This window comes from Elephas maximus, chromosome X (assembly GCF_024166365.1).
Source record: "Elephas maximus indicus isolate mEleMax1 chromosome X, mEleMax1 primary haplotype, whole genome shotgun sequence".
NCBI lineage: Eukaryota > Metazoa > Chordata > Mammalia > Proboscidea > Elephantidae > Elephas > Elephas maximus.
This window is the reverse complement of record NC_064846.1, coordinates 169,815,563-169,832,697: the sequence shown is the minus strand read 5'-3', so window position 1 is coordinate 169,832,697 and position 17,135 is coordinate 169,815,563. Positions and strand designations below refer to the sequence as shown.

General features: G+C 45.7%; 1 protein-coding gene across 2 annotated transcripts in view; it reads left to right on the top strand.

Annotated features, from left to right (window-relative positions):
* The window catches only part of CLCN4 (chloride voltage-gated channel 4), a 74,234-nt gene that overhangs the window by 25,428 nt on the left and 31,671 nt on the right, over positions 1 to 17,135 (top strand). For both annotated transcript variants that reach the window (XR_007515975.1, XM_049873122.1), the window contains exons 3-9: positions 348 to 502; positions 2,380 to 2,479; positions 6,245 to 6,432; positions 9,556 to 9,678; positions 14,179 to 14,385; positions 14,486 to 14,566; positions 15,989 to 16,534. Coding sequence is in view for 1 of the 2 variants with exons in the window: in XM_049873122.1 (XP_049729079.1) it covers positions 359 to 502; positions 2,380 to 2,479; positions 6,245 to 6,432; positions 9,556 to 9,678; positions 14,179 to 14,385; positions 14,486 to 14,566; positions 15,989 to 16,534 (1,389 nt within the window). In the remaining variant the exon portion in view is untranslated. The remainder of the gene's footprint in view (positions 1 to 347; positions 503 to 2,379; positions 2,480 to 6,244; positions 6,433 to 9,555; positions 9,679 to 14,178; positions 14,386 to 14,485; positions 14,567 to 15,988; positions 16,535 to 17,135) is intronic.

Genomic DNA, 17,135 nt, shown 5'->3' with positions numbered 1-17,135 from the left:
ATTTTCCCTCTCCTTGGGGTGTACGTTTTTTAACATCCATGATGACAACCACGTGGCCTGCCTCCTGAGTGGTCCGCTCGATCTTCTGGGAACCAATGATTGATTTGGTTACACAGTTGCATGGGTTTTGAGTGGTATGGCCCAACCTCATTCACCCTTCCACCCTCTGATTTTTATGCCTTGCTTTGGCAAAGTGTGAGGCTTTTCAGAAATATCTATGTCCCATTATGAGAGAGGCCCATGCTGACATTTTTTCTTATGTCAGAAAATACAGCATGTGGATCATGTTCTGTTGTGTCCGTGTGGACATCTTGCTTCCTTTGACAACCACTGGTTATCCTTTCCAGGTGGGATTAGTATGGTCAATGCTGGTGCAATGAGTGGCTCTGGGAACCTGATGGATTTTCTCGACGAGCCATTCCCTGATGTGGGAACATATGAGGACTTTCACACCATTGACTGGTTACGGGAGAAGTCACGGGACACTGACCGACACAGAAAGGTATGTGGTGTCCATCGAGGACATCTTGAAAGGGATCCTTTCAAATGGCTGCACCCCAGTTTTCATTCAACAGCATGCTTTCCTTCAACAGTTATTGAGGGAGGTGTAGGCTTATGTGTCACGCACTGGGCTAGATTCTAAAGAAGAGAAGGGCAAGCGGGAGATGCAGAGCTATGAACAATACCAGGCACTCTGAGTAGGAGGCCATAAGATAGATGGAAAGTGGTATAGAGGACAAGGAGGGACTCTGAAACCAGAAAAATCTGGGGCCACAACTTGCCCATGACTCCTTAGGCTGGATGACTTTGGGAGTGCCATTTCTGGGCCTCATTTTCTCACTTGTAAAGATAGAGGTAATTATACCCAAAGATTAAATGAGATGCATGTTTGTGAAATTAGAGATTCCAGTACCTGACCTTGAGTTGGCAGTCAGTATATATATATTTTTTTATTAACTTTTATTAAGCTTCAAGTGAACGTTTACAAATCCAATCAGTCTGTCACATATAAGTTTATACACATCTTACTCCGTACTCCCACTTGCTCTCCCCCTTTTGAGTCAGCCCTTTCAGTCTCTCCTTTCATGACAATTTTGCCAGCTTCCCTCTCTCTCTATCCTCCCATCCCCCCTCCAGACAAGAGATGCCAACACACGCTCCAGTGTCCACCTGATATAATTAGCTCACTCTTCATCAGCGTCTCTCTCCCACCCGCTGACCAGTCCCTTTCATGTCTGATGAGTTGTCTTCGGGGATGGTTCCTGTCCTGTGCCAACAGAAGGTCTGGGGAGCATGGCCGCCGGGATTCCTCTAGTCTCAGTCAGACCATTAAGTATGGTCTTTTTATGAGAATTTGGGGTCTGCATCCCACTGAACTCCTGTTCCCTCAGGAGTTCTCTGTTGTGCTCCCTGTCAGGGCAGTCATCGATTGTGGCCGGGCACCAACTAGTTCTTCTGGTCTCAGGATGATGTAGGTCTCTGGTTCATGTGGCCCTTTCTGTCTCTTGGGCTCTTAGTTGTCGTGTGACCTTGTTGTTCTTCATTTTCCTTTGCTCCAGCTGGGTTGAGACCAATTGATGCATCTTAGATGGCCACTTGTTAACATTTAAGACCCCAGACGCCACATTTCAAAGTGGGATGCAGAATGTTTTCATAATAGAATTATTTTGCCAATTGACTTAGAAGTCCCCTTAAACCATGGTCCCCAAACCCCCGCCCTTGCTCCGCTGACCTTTGAAGCATTCAGTTTATCCTGGAAACTTCTTTGCTTTTAGTCCAGTCCAGTTGAGCTGACCTTCCATGTATTGAGTGTTGTCCTTCCCTTCACCTAAAGCAGTTCTAATCTGGGAGTCAGTATATTTTAATGGGCCACAGTAAAGTTATGTTTCAAGTGCTAGGGATCACAGGAGGGGCCAGCAGAGGGTGACATTTTAGTTGGGGGTTGAATCATGTCTAAGAGTTTGCTAGGAAGAGAAAGGGGAAAGGATTCTAAGCATCAGAAGTGGCCCTGTTTAAGTCACAGAGGTATGAAAGAACATGGTGCCTTGGGGCAGTATCATGGAGCTTCGAGAGTCTGGTGGAGAATTCTTGGAAGAGGGGAGTAGAGATATGCCTGGAAGCAGGGGCGATGGGGCCACACTGGGAACGACCAAGTAGGTCACAGAGAGGAGTTTGTGTTTTATCCTGAAGGCCATAGAATACAATAAAGATGTATTGCAAAGGGAGAAAACAGGAAACTCCGATGTTAATTGAGGAGAAAGAGGAAGGTCGGACTGAAGGCAGTGCAGTAAGGATGGAGAAAGGGAAGATCATTTCAGGGAAGGAAGCATAAATCGGAAAACGTGTTCAGACTGACCACTATATCTGCTTTGTTTCTAGATAACCAGCAAAAGCAAGGAGTCCATATGGGAGTTCATCAAGAGTCTGCTGGATGCCTGGTCAGGATGGGTTGTGATGCTGCTCATCGGCTTGCTGGCAGGTACGTGGTAGGGTATGCAGTACTCCCATGGCCAAAGCTGGGTATGCCCGACCCCGAAGCACCAACTGGCAGGGGTGAAATTCAGAATACGGAGTGTTTCCCTTTTACCCCATCCAAGGGAGTTGTTACTGGAAATATCTAAGAGCAAAATACATGACCATATATTTAATATCTCATCCATAATGCAGGCCTGCAGCATGGCCCCACGCCCAGTCATGTGGAGAGCTATAATTATAGAGATGGCTGGCCCTTTCTACCCAGTACAAGGGTTTCTTACCATACTTGATTTTATTGGAAGTACACATTTTACATTCTGTAGTACTAGTTTATGAAGAAGGTAACACAATATAGGGAATTTTGGTTCACCAATGCTAAGCCACCATACAGGATTGACTTTTACCAATACTGGCAGGCTCTAGAATGAATCATAACCATCCTAAAAAATACTGCTCAAAATAGTGCTGGACAGCCACAGGATCTGAGGTAGTCCCAGGGGAGGTATCTCCAGCCAATACATTGTTCTGATTCTCAGGAACTGTGCATCTTTTGTTTTTATAATCCAAACTCCGTATTTACGAGCAATAGGTGTTTCTAGAATGAATGGATGAAAATCTGGACGGGAAACCTGCTGTAATATCAAAACACATGAGCTTTTCATGCAAATTGTTTCTTGAAACACATATCTGTATAAGAGGATGTGAAGGTTATTGTTTAGGAAAGAACATACAAGCCTGCTCAGGAGATCCCCTTAATAAAAACTCTTAAATATACCAGCATAATAGTCACAGTTAGAGAATCGATCAGGGACTGCATTGTAAATCAGGCAGAAAAGTAAGTGCTGTAAGAAGGATAGCACTAATGGGGCACAGATGTAAATTTTGTGATTACAGAGGATTGAAATTTCTGGGCAATCATTGATTTATTCTGTATACAATTATAGGAGGGGCTTGATGGCCAGGGAAGGGCTCTGTCCCCCTTGGCATGGCATAAAGAGCCAACAGGAATGCTGGGAAGGGGAACGCTTCCCAACTAGTCATAGCAGCCACCATCCATTTCTCTGATTTGGTCCTTCCTTCCCCAGTGGATTTCCCAGTATATAACGGCAGCCATGGGGGAGGAAGACTAGACTTCATAGATCCACGGCTTTTTACCACCAGTTTTGCTTGACTGCTTCTATGAGAGGTTTGAAGGTAGATGAGGTGGGAGTGTGCTGTGAATTTTGATGTCCTCATTTAGAATAGATATGTTAAATCTTGAGTGTATCACTATCCCTAGCTCCCAGGAAGGAGGAAGAAATAGGGAGAATGAAGAAACTTGGATTCTAGCTGGAGTAACCAGTGCAGCCTAGCTGCATGGATCCATCTCAGAGCCTGGATTTTCACCAGCTGGCTTCCAGTCTCAACCAGATTTCTGTCATTTGGTTCAGGAGGAATCACCTGGGGAACTGAAAAAAAAAAATAGTGCCGTTGGCTCCACAGCAGACCAATTAAACAGTAGCTGGGGGATGGCCTGACCTGGGGGGCTTTAAAAAGCCCCCTTCTAGGGGATTGTACTGGAGAAAAGGGGCGAGACTACTGGAGAAAGGAGAGTCCGTGGAGTACAAGGAGGAAGGCAAGAAAGGAATGATATTGAAAACAGGGTTGAAGTGGTTTTTGCCATATTTTTTTTTATTGTGGTAAAATATATGTAACAAAGTTTGCCATTTTAACTATTTCTTAAGTGTAGAATTCAGTGGCAGTAATGACATTCACCATGTTGTGCAACCAGCACCGTTATGCATTTCCAAAACTTTTTCTTTATTCCAAACAGAAAATGTCCCCGTTACGCCATAACTCCCCTTTTTCCATAAGTGTTCTTTTGGTCTGGATGTACCTTGAAGGGAGAATCGGGGAGCTCTGCTCCATTCATTTCCCTTTTCCCCAGGGAAAGGACCCAGGGGTTCCACTGCCTGGCCTGTTGCCCCCACGGTGCCACTTTGGCTGTTATGTTTTGACTCCCACGACAAGAACCCAGGAGCATTTCCTACAGGGTGTTTACCAGGAAGCCACCACTGGATGTCACTGTTGTACCACAAAACAAAACAGAGGCCCGTAGCCGTCAGCGCTAGAATCCACAGTAAAGACAGCAGATGGCGCAATAGGATAAGGAATGAATGAGCAGGCTGCACCCGCATTTGGGGCGATCAGCGGTCTTGCTCCGTCTATCTGCAGGACCCCTATCCCCCTGACCTTCTTCAGGTCTTTGTTCAAATGTCATCTTCCATTTGAGGCCTTCCCTCACAAAACATGTTAACATTGTCCCAGGCGGTCAATGCCACTGAATGGGAATGGCGGAGGGACACCTGATGTATTGCCTTTTGAGCCCACTACATGGCGCCACTCACACTCAGTGTGTCCAGTGCTGGACTGAATGGTCCTCTGCGCAGCTGAGAGGAGAACCCCACCATCCAGGCACTTGCCCAGATGACAACAGTGGATGCTTCTCCTCCAGGCCATCGCTACGGCCTGGCAATTCTGATTTTTCCCTGGACTCTCTTGACTCACTTCGCTTCCCTCCTCCACCACAGCTATGGCCCTTCAAACCATCATGGTGGAATCCTTCCAGGCCTGAAAGCTGCCAGAACCTTCTCTCTGGCCTCCTTGCCTCCAGTCTTGTCTCAGTCCAGTAGGTTCTCCACATTGTAGCCAGTCTTTCAGAAATAGTAGGGAAGAGAGAAGATGATGGTTGGAGGGCAGAGTGGAACTGAGAGGCTTTTATGGAATTATTTCTAAAATGGGGGTGATGAGAGCATGTTTAAATGCTGACAGGAAGAAGCTTTCAGAGAGGGAGAGGTTGAGGATCCAGGAGAAGGAAGGAGGAGCTACTAGAACCAGATTGGGCGAGGGGTGCCATCCAGGGCAGAGGTGGGACATGAGCCCTAGAAATGGGGCTGGCAGCTTTTTCTGAAAGGACGGGAGGAGGAAGGGGTGAGCGCCCTTGTGGGTATGTGGGCATGATGCGGGCTGGGAGTTGACACTATCATGAGGACCAGTAAAACTTGGTAAAATTAAGTAGCCTGAAAGCACTCCCTGCCTTCATAAAAGGCTAGAACAGGTTATTCTGGAAAGACCCAAAGTAGCCATCTGTGGCCTACTGAGCACTATTTTATCCCACTTCTGTTTGGCTTTTCAGGTAGTTATTTGCAGAGCCACAAGCCCTTACTTGTAGTTCAGAAAATTCCAGAAAGCTCTAATAAACAAGTTTTTCCCCAAGTTTTGTTGCCATTTAGTAACATAATGGCAAAACCTTAAATGACATGAAGCTGTTATGGTTGTTATACCTCCACTTTGTTGGAATTGTCGTGTTTCTCTGCAGGAATATCAATGTGTGTGATCCCTGGGTTCTGCCCCAGATTATGTCATTCATTGGTATATGTAACCTATTTTCAAAATCTGCAAAGGGATGAGTTCCGAAAGCCACTCAGCCCGGTGCTTTCTGATAAGAGTGTAGACCTGTGTGTCTCTCTCTTCAACCTGATTTTAAGCCACTGGAGGGCCACACACTGTTGGCTTCTGTATCCCTCACTGGGCTGGCCACTGCCTTGCCCACACCATGGATGAATGTGTGATGATGACGATGAATCAGGATGCATCCTAGGTTAGTGGTGGCTCCATGGTGTGCACTTCTGGGCATCCTTACTGACTTGCTCCCGTATTGGCCTGGTGTTGTGCGTGCCCCTGGCATCATGGAGTGGTTCCTCTGAGTGGCTGGTGCTGCTTCTTCCAGGAACCTTGGCTGGGGTGATTGACCTCGCTGTCGACTGGATGACAGACCTGAAGGAGGGTGTCTGCCTGTCAGCCTTCTGGTACAGCCATGAACAGTGCTGCTGGACTTCCAATGAGACCACTTTTGAGGACAGGGACAAGTGTCCCTTGTGGAAGAAATGGTCGGAGCTGCTGGTAAATCAGTCGGAGGTGAGTGTCTGGGCAGGGTCACGGCTCGGTGGTTTCACAATGTCTGTGATTTCACTCTCAAGTGTCTGTTCTCATGATAGTCCATGGCTTAAAACTAGTGTGACTTGTTTTTCTCTAGCTCTAATGCAACCACTCAAACATCAGTTGGAAACCCATCCCCATTGTTTCATGTGTACTATATATATGTATTTTTAAAGCCTTGCATTTGGCTTTGTTTTTCTTACTGAGGTGGTTTGTTGATCATGCTGAAGAAATAGGACTGATTTTTATGCCTTCTAATTGAGGAGACAAGTCACCTTTATTTTTTTTAAATAGCAGCTTTATTGAGATTTCATTCACATACCATACCATTTACTCATTTAAAGTGTACAGCTCAGTGGTTTTTAGTATATTTACAAAGTTGTATTACCATTGCCACTACCTAATTTTACAAAATTTTTATCATCCCTAAAAGAAACCTCATACCCCTTAGCAGTCACTCCCCATCCTCCAGCCCCAGGCAATCACTAATCTACTTTCTGACTCCATGGATTTGTCTTTTCTGGAAATTTCATATAAATGGAATCATACAGTATATAGTCTTTAGTGTTTGGCCTCTTTGACGTTGCATAATGTTTTCAAGGCTCATCTGTGTCGTAGCATGTATCATATGTCATTTGTTTTTATGGCCAAATACTTATTCCATTATATGATTATACCACATTTTGTTAATTCATTCATCAGTTGATGGACATTTGGGTTGTTTCCACTTTTTGACTATCATGAATAATACTGCTTTTAACGTCTGTGTACAAGTTTTTGTGTGGATGTATATTTTCATTTTTCTTGGGTATAAACCTAGGAGTGGAATTCCTGGGTCATATGGAGCCCTGGTGGCGCAGTGGTTAAGAGCTTGGCTGCTAACCAAAAGGACATCAGTTTGAAACCGCCAGCTGCCCCTTAGAAACCTTATGGGGCAGTTCTAATCTGTCCTATAGGGTTGCTATGAGTTGGAACCGACTCAACCGCATATAACAACAATGATGGTAACTGTTTATAATCTTTTGAGGAACTGCCAAACTCTGGCTGCACGGTGGCTGCACCATTTTACCTTCCCACCAGCAATGGATGAGGGTTCTGACTTCTCCACATCCTCGTCACTTTTTATTACCTGTTTTTGATTATAGCTATCCTAGTGAGTGTGAAGTTGTATCTCATTGTAGTTTATCTTTCAATGCATGTTATAAGTGTGCTAAAGATGTTTCTAGGCTTTCTATGATGAGAATGTCCCAGGGATGGAAGGTATGGTGGTGAACTGGAATCTTGCTTTCATGGATCTTAAAGTTTCAGATCTTTATAAAAACCTTAGCTCAGGAAAAGAGTTAATTTCTAACCAAATTCAGTTGCTACCATAATGACTATTAGCCATTGAACAATCAGAAACCCAGGTGAAGGGGAGGTAGGTTGCCAGGAGTCGTATTAGGGGTAATGTGAGGGCTGTTCCAGCTAGAGCTGTTGTTGGAAGGTATATTAACTATTACTATGTCTCTCTCTCCCGCTCCCCGCCGCTGCCGCCCCCCGATTGACTTACCACAGCTGAAGACATTTGGAATGCCCTTTGCCATTTTGCTAAACCTCTTTCTCAGTGGAATTAAAAATTAATTCCTTCAGATGTCTGAAGTAGACAGGGATCTTGAAATCTCACACGTTCTCAGTGCTCTCCATTACTTCCAAAAATAAATTCTCTCCTCGAGTTGATGGGAGAGTGGGCAGGCGGGATTGGCCAGGCACCATATTTTCTTTCTTCACTCCTCCTAGCAATCTGTGTTTTGCGGCAATATGGCCGTCTATCTTTTCAGCCTTTTTTAAGATTTATACTCTGGTTCAAAGAATTATTGTTAGCAAGAGCGAGAAGTTATTTTTAGTCTCCAAAAAAGTCCATCTTGAAGTGGGTGAAAGCTATCCCTCAGTCCGATTTCTCAACACTTAGGGTGTGAATATATGTGCTTGGAAAGGCCAGAGCAGTCTCCTGGACCGGGCTTATGCATTTCTACAGGCACACACATGTGGCCATGGCCTGCCTCATAAGTGACCTCTCCTTCCTCCCCCTCACTGAATCATCCAGATGGCAAGAAGCTGAGGCCCAGAGAAATGTGGTCCCCCCCACAGACCAGGTGAAAGACCATGGACTGGGGGTTCAGTCTAGAAAATGTTCTCCACACAGCAGATAATTTGGGATACACGGTCCAGTGAATTATTCTGAAGGAGATGATGGGAGTTTTTTTTTCCCTCTAACAGTGCCTCTCAAACGCTGCCTGCATCAGAATTCCCTGGAGGGCTTGTTCAAACACATTTTGCCAGACCCCATCTCCAGAGTTCCTGATTCCACAGGCTGGGGGTGGGGCCTGAGAATCCTATCTTTCCCAAGCTCCCAGGTGATGCTGAGGCTGTGGGTCCGTACCCCACTGTGAGTGGCAATAACAAACAAACAAAAAAACAACCAAACCCAGTGCTGTTGAGTCGATTCCGACTCATAGCGACCCTATGGGACAGAGTAGAACTGCCCCATAGAGTTTCCAAGGAGCGCCTGGTGGATTCGAACTGCTGACCCTTTGGTTAGCAGCCATAGCACTTAACCACTACGCCACCAGGGTTTCGAAAAAAAAAAAAGAAGAGTTTAGAGTACTCTAAAATACAGTTCCGACACTTCATCACTGGCGGTGCGGGTGCTTGCTGTGGCCGCAAAAGCCAAGAGAGACCCGTCCACTGCAGATGAGACAAAACAAATCCTCCAGGGTCTTGAAGGCAGGCTTTTCTGTGTCACACCTTTCATTAACTCTTGTGCAAGTGGCAATTAAAACCCAATGTTATTCACGGTTTCCATTACAGTGGAGATTTTGCCCTGTGGAAGGGCTGTGTAAACAGCTCCTAGAGAAATAAAACACCGGGCGCTGTGTTTGTGTGTGCTGCCCGTGGCAATAGCAACAGCTGATAACACCACCGGGGCCTTTGTGTTTCTCTGGGAGGGGACAGAACTGCCCAGTCCCGCCCAGGCAGCTGCTCTCACCGGGAGGGCAGGGCTGGGTATGCCGTGCAGGTCCGCCAGGGCTCACATGTCCTTCTTGTTTTGTGTCTCTCATGTAGGGTGCCAGTGCTTACATTCTGAATTACTTAATGTACATCCTGTGGGCATTGCTCTTTGCATTTTTGGCCGTCTCCCTGGTGCGAGTATTTGCGCCCTACGCCTGTGGCTCAGGCATACCGGAGGTGAGTGTGGCTTCTTGTCTTTTGTACCAATAATAAGAAGAGCAGATACTCCTGTAGCACTTGTGTGCTAAGCACAGTTCCAAGCATTTCACATAGAAAACCAGACCGAACCAGTTGCTGCCGATTCCCACGCATGGCGACCCCATGTGTGTCAGAGTAGAACTGTGCTCCAAAGGGTTTCAGTGGCTGATTTTTCAGAAGTAGATGGCCAGGACTTTCTTCTGAGGCACCTCTGGGTGGACTTGAACCGCTAACATTTCGGTTAACAGTCGAGCACGTTAACTGTTTGTACCCCCCTCCCAGGGACTCTGTTTGATATATGTCAACTCATTTCATCCTCACAGTGAGCTAATAAGGTCAGTACTGTTATTCTGCATTTGCTAGGCAAGGTAACTGAAGCACAGAGAGGTTAAGTCACCTGCCCAAGGTCACCAAGCTGGTATGCTGGGAGTTGAACCCAGCAGTCTGGCTTTAGGCTTTGGAATCTTAACCGCTGTGCTCTGTTGCTGCTCAGACTCAGATGATGAAAGCCTTGTCTTTGCAAATCAGGCATGAGTCTTAAAGCCTGTGGGATCGGAGTTCATTAACCACATGCATCAGGTGGCTCAGGAATAACTTGTCAGTGCACGTGGCATGTCATGTGACAAGAGGCCGGAGGGGGATTGGGTGCGGAGAAAGTTTCCTGATGAGTCTACTCCCTTGCTACGCTTTGCTCTTGTAATGACAAGGTAATGGCAATCTTGAAAACACCGGCTTCCCTGTGCAGCGCACGCACTGCAGACGTCATCCTGTGAGTTTTGAGTTCTCATTACTGGTTTTCAGCGCTTCCATGTAACCAAAGTGTGAGCGAAATGACCTCACTGATCAAGGGGAATGCCTGAAACCCACCTTTCAACCTGGGAGGATCTGCCTGGTGAAATGACAGTAATTGAGCTTATTTCCAGGAAGCCCAGACAGGGAACATTTTAGGCAGAAATAATTTTTGGAGTTCTCTTATTATCTATCATGGAGGCAGTTCAGTTCCCCTTTCATGTTGGTGCTTCAGCAATGCCCAGAGGCCACAGAGAGGCTCACTGTGAGTATGCAGATGTGACTGGGGACCCCTTGGCTGCTGGTGCCCAGCCCTTTGGGAGTGCCCTCCAGCACTGACCTGGGCTCAGCCATGTGGCTGGCTTCCATGCATTGGGGCTTGTCCTCTTGCTGCTCTTGGGGCCTGAGACCATCTTATGAAGAAACCCAGGCTAGCCTGCTGGAGGATGGGCAGTCCCATGGAGAGAGGCCCCAGTCCTCCCAGCCGCATCATCCATGGTCTCCAGATGTGTGAACAAGCCCAGGCAGGAACAGCCAAGCCCGGCCCAAACTGGAAGGATCACTCGCCCAGTTGATCCTGGCCTGAACTGCTGACTCGCAGAATCATGACCTAAATAAACCCAGTTCATCCTCATTATTCATGGATTCCGTGTTCTCGAATTCACCTATTCACTAAAAATACTCCTGGTCATTCACAGATATGTGCACGCACAGAGTGGCAAAACATTCCCGGCTGAGGCTGAACAAGGCTGGTTCGGTTTTCACTAATTCGGTATTTGAGGGCACTTTCTAAGACATAACTACCACAAATAATGAGAATAGACGATAGTTGTCGGTTTATGCCACTGCATTTTGGCGTAGTTTGTTATGTAGCTAAAGCTAACTGATTCACGTGGTAATGGCAAAATTAGCACAACTTGGGCAAAGCCACCGCGTTGTTGAAAAATATTTAATGGAAATATTGGAGAGTCAGCTGAGCAAATGACACTGTGGAATTCTTTTTTTTTCTAAGAAGATGGAAGGCATAGTGTTAAAGTTGGAAGGTGATGCTAATAAGTAAAAGAACACTTGCCTGGATCTTGGTAGATTGGAAGAACAAAGCTAAGGAAACTTGCATAGGTATCTTTGAAATGAAATGGTTAGTATGGAATCTTGTGACTGGGATAAAGAGAGGTCCAGGGCAGAAAGGAGATTTAGCATCAAAACCCAGAGGAAAGTGTAATAAGGTCCCTAAACTAAAAGATCAAAGACCAGATACACGAAGAATCTCCCGGGAAGGAAGTCTCACAAAACTGGAATCTGCATATCACTACATTTGGTTATCTGGCACCAGGCACACTATCGAAAAGAAAACATCACCAAGAAAAGATGGAAGATGAAAGAATTAGCCTGGATCCCGGCAGCTCTAAAAGCAAAGCACTACTGAGGCTCTTTTCTTCCAACTGTACATTTGCATGTGAGAAATTTTATTTGCAGAGAATTCCACAGAGGGAAGAGAGGGACTGAAAAAACCAGACCTTCTCATCTCTAAGGCTCTTTCCCTAATGCAAAGGAGAAAGAGTTGAAAAGGACAAAAAAAGGGATGCCTGGGAAAAGCTAAAGTAATGGTCTTTCCCGATTTGTACAGTGCTTCTTGATACAAGGTCACTATGTGTCGGAATTGACTCCATGGCAATGGGTTTTCTTGCTATAAAGCACATTTAAAAGCAACAGTCGTGGTTTCCTGGCCTTGGGAATTTGGAGCTGAACTGGGCAATGGTGTCTTCTTTCTACTTGTGCTTGTGTTATCAGTGGAACCACGATCAGCTGTGGAAGAAATCAGGTCTCTCAGAACGTGCTTTGAGTTGATGTTACAGAACATTAATGATCGTACAAATATATTCTCAGAGAAGATTCTGGTTTTAAAGTTAACACCATGAAGTCACAAATCCGCTGCAATACACCGAGTTAAAGCCCTGCTGGGCCAGTCTCTATTAATTCAAATTAAAGCAAGTGATTGGATTTTGGCATCTACTGGGAATGAATTTGCCTTCCCAGCTCCTAATTTGATCACGACAATTTTATAAAATCATTTCAGAGAATTACAAAATGCCTATTACGTTGTTCTATTCACCACATGTCACGGCTGGCAAAGACTTGGGTAATTTAGATGCTTGTAATTTTCTAAATGGTATTATGCTTTTCAACTGTACCCTGGGGTCTATATCCACATTAACTAACTGACAAAAAATTATAGATAATTTTATTCGTGGCAACAAAAAAGGGCAGGATTGTGGCAGGCATAATAAAACATTCCTTAAATAAAGGGACCTGAGATCCCCAGAGCACAGGTTCAGTTAGACTAACTACCACTAGTTAAAGCCTAGATGAACCACTGCTCATTTTTCTGCCATTAGTTAAAGGCTAAAGAAATACCATCTGGCTGTATAGCTAGAGCCACAACCTGTCTGTCCGTGTATCGTACTGTGTGGCTTGCATGCTGCTGTGACGCTGGAAGCTATGCCACCACTATTCCAAATACCAGCAGGGTCACCCATGGTGGAATGGTTTCAGAGGAGCTTCCAGGCTAATACAGACTAGGAAGAAAGGCCTGGTGATCTACTTCTGAAAATTAGAATGGTTTCAGAGGAGCTTCCAGGCTAATACAGACTAGGAAGAAAGGCCTGGCGATCTACTTCTGAAAATTAGCCAATGAAAACCTTATGGATCACAACAGAATATTGTCCAACTGGACTCAGACATGCCAACGATCATGAATATGACACAGGACTAGCCAACATTTTGTTCTGACATACATGGAATCACCACGAGTTGGAGCCAGCTTGATGGCAGCTAACGATAACTAGCAGCATGCATCATGTTCTTATAGGAAGGATGTCATTGAGTTCTGGGAATCAGGACATGCACACACAGACACACACACACTCTCTCTCTCTCTGGCTTTCTCTCTTTCTCTCCTTGAATTAAGAAAACAGATTTCCATCAATAACTCCTGAAATGAAAATGGTTGCATTTGGTGCACGGGCTGTAGTTTGCTGACCCCTGATGTAAAGTATTTGACATTTTGCTCGATATCTCTTTGTATTGGACATCTTTCAACAGTCAGAAGTTAACAGTTAAAAGGTATATATCCTTTCTCAGTACAACAAAGGGTAGCGTGAACAGAATAAAATGCCTTAAATGAAATGAGACCTTGGTAATTACTTCTTCAGTCTTTATGATGTCTTAGTATTCTAGGAATTCTTAAGGTTTACCACTCATTCCATCTTTTAAAGATTTCTGTTAATAAAACATAAAATCATAAGTTAAGAAAATAAAAATCTTGTTAACATAGAATGATATAAAATTATAGCAAAATAAACTAAAGTAGCCTCTCCTGAAGTGGTTGATACACTCCCTGCTGACTAAAAGGTTGGCAGTTCAAATCCACCCAGAGGCACCTAGAAAGAAAGGCCTGGTGATCTATTTCTGAAAACCCAGCCATTGGAAACCCTGCAGGGCACAGTTCTGCTCTGACACACATGGGGCCACCAGGAGTAGGACTCTGGATGACCGCTGGATTCAGGTTTTTGTTTGCATATGATTTAGTGCATCTAAGCTGTAAAAATGTGTTTCTGAGGAATTAGTTATGTTTCTAGCCATGGGATTGAAGCAGCTGACTCATGCTTCCTTCTCCATCCTCTGTTTCAGATAAAGACCATTTTGAGCGGCTTTATTATCAGGGGCTATCTGGGCAAGTGGACTCTGCTCATCAAGACCGTCACCTTGGTGCTGGTGGTGTCCTCTGGCCTGAGTCTTGGCAAGGAAGGGCCCTTGGTGCACGTGGCTTGTTGCTGTGGCAACTTCTTCAGCAGCCTTTTCTCCAAGTACAGCAAGAACGAGGGCAAGAGGCGCGAGGTGAGCCGCCTCAGCTTCCACCCACCGCCCCTTGCCAGTCCTGCCTGCTCGTTCTTTTCAGGAAAGGACACAGGCTTACATGGAACGGTTTGCTTTGTAGGTACTTTCAGCTGCCGCCGCTGCTGGAGTCTCTGTGGCCTTTGGAGCCCCAATTGGAGGTGTGCTTTTCAGCCTGGAGGAGGTGAGAGTGGCTGCTGAGGGGATTCCTGGGGGGGTTTGCTTTTTTTGTTGTTGTTAATAACACATTTGCCAATTTTGTTTTATTAACACATTTGCCAACTCACCACTTTTCAGGTGTACAATTTAGTGATACGTTAATCATTTGCAACCATCACCCATAATTGTTGCCAAATTTCCCATCACCGTCAACACTCACCTTCCTAAGCAGTGACTCCCTCTGTGCCCCCCCACCACCCCAGTCACCACTAATAAACTTCAGTCTCTATACATTTGCCCGTTCTTGTTTCATAAAAGTGAGATCATGCAATATTTGTCCTGTTGTGATTGACTTGTTTCCCTCAGCATCATAGTTTCAAGGTTCATCTGTGTCGTAGCGTGTACCAGGACTTCATTTCTGCTTATTGATGAGTGATAGTCCGTTGTGTGGATGGGCAATGTTTTGTTTATCCATTCATCCACTGATGGACATTTAGGTTGTTTCCACCTTTTTGGAATTCGTGGTTTTGAGGGGCAAGGAATATTTGGATGGTGGGCACAGCAGGGGGCTTCTCCTCTAACCCTTGGGGGCTTAGATTCAAAGAAGGGTCGGATGAGATCCCTGCCGATCGTCAAGGAACCACAGTGCCTGCCATTAAATATCTCTTTTTAGCGTTGTTTTAAAAGCTGCCAATATGATTTTTTGAAGATTTATGGTGTTCTCTCTTTTCCTCATAATTAATTAAGCGTTTTTGTTTTTGGCAACTCAAATGGCTTTATCCCAGGGGTTGGCAGACTTCTTCTGTAAAAGGCCGGATAATAAGTCTTTTAGGCGGGCCATGCATCTTTGTCACAACCACTTAACTCTGCGTTGTGGCACAAAGAGCAGCCATAAATGATATACAAACAAATGGGCATGGATGTGTTCCAATAAAACTTTATTTATGGACACTGAAATGTGCATTTTATATAATTTTTACATGTCACAAAATATTATTTTTTAAAAAACTATTTAAAAATATAAAAACCATTCTTAGCTCGTGGGTCGTACAAAAACATTTGGTGGGCCAGCATTGGCAGTTTGCCAGTGCCTGGTCTGTTTTGTTGGCTGTAGAATCAAATCCAGAGGCTCCTGTGCTTTTAGGAGGGTCTCTGTGCCATAAACAAAATTATGATTAAATACTTTTCATTTCTCTTTTTAAAAATAGCTTGAGCACACCTTGATTCATATCCATTTCACTTTCAACACAGTTAGAGTCCTTTAAATATTTTTGTTGATGCATTTTGGTCAGAAGTAAACCTAGATTGATGAAGTGACCCCCACCACCCTTTGGCCTTAGAGTGTGTCTTTGGTGCCGTGGCTAGCGGGTGGCTGCTGACCGTTTGGGCTGGGGCTCAGAGCACCTCCTTCTCTGGACAGAGTCTAACGTTCCGTCTGTTCCTCCAGGTCAGTTACTACTTCCCCTTGAAGACCTTGTGGAGGTCGTTTTTTGCGGCCCTAGTGGCGGCCTTCACGCTGCGATCCATCAACCCCTTTGGCAACAGCCGTCTTGTCCTCTTCTACGTGGAATATCACACCCCCTGGTACATGGCTGAACTCTTCCCCTTCATCTTGCTGGGGGTCTTTGGGGGCTTGTGGGGAACCCTCTTTATCCGCTGTAATATCGCCTGGTGCCGGAGGCGCAAAACCACCAAGCTGGGGAAGTACCCCGTGCTGGAGGTCATCGTGGTGACTGCCGTCACTGCCATCATCGCCTACCCCAACCCCTACACACGCCAGAGCACCAGCGAGCTCATTTCTGAGTTGTTCAATGACTGTGGTGCCCTTGAGTCCTCCCAGCTCTGTGACTACGTCAACGACCCCAACATGACTAGGCCTGTGGACGACATTCCCGACCGGCCGGCTGGGGTCGGGGTGTACACAGCCATGTGGCAGCTGGCCCTGGCGCTTGTCTTCAAAATTGTCATTACCATATTCACCTTTGGCATGAAGGTGAGTGAAGTGGAAGAGACGGGGGGACCTCTATCCTTCTGGGCATAGCAGTCTACTCTCCAAGATAAAACTGATGGGAGGGAAAGGGGGGCTCACCATTACTGAATTTTCTCCTGTGTCTGGCCCTTGAGATTCTTGATTTCTTTGAGTTGTCACAACAAGCCTATGAAATATGAAATAGAGATTTTAATCCCATTTTCAAGCGAGGAAGTGAAGGTTCCGAGAGCCGAAGTGGCTTGCTCAGACCCATAGCTTGTGGGGATTAGAGGCAGGAACTGAAGCCACTTGAGGACATTTCCAGGGCAGGTGGTTCACCTGTTGGCTGGGTGGGACCAGGTGGTGGGAAAGGCCCAGGTTTGGATCTGTAGACATACTTTGGCCTCAGCTGCAGCCTAGGTACTGTGCTAAGTCTAGGGATACAGACTCCAACACAATGCTGGCCTCGGAAGGGCACCGGTTCCTGGGACGGAAGGCCATGTGCAGAGCTCCCTGACCGGAGGAGGTGAGCTAAGCCTGGCTGGGCATCACACACGGGCTCCGAGCCCTCATTCTCTCCAGACAGGGAGTGCCCTGGCCCACTCTGGAGGGCAGGACACCTTTC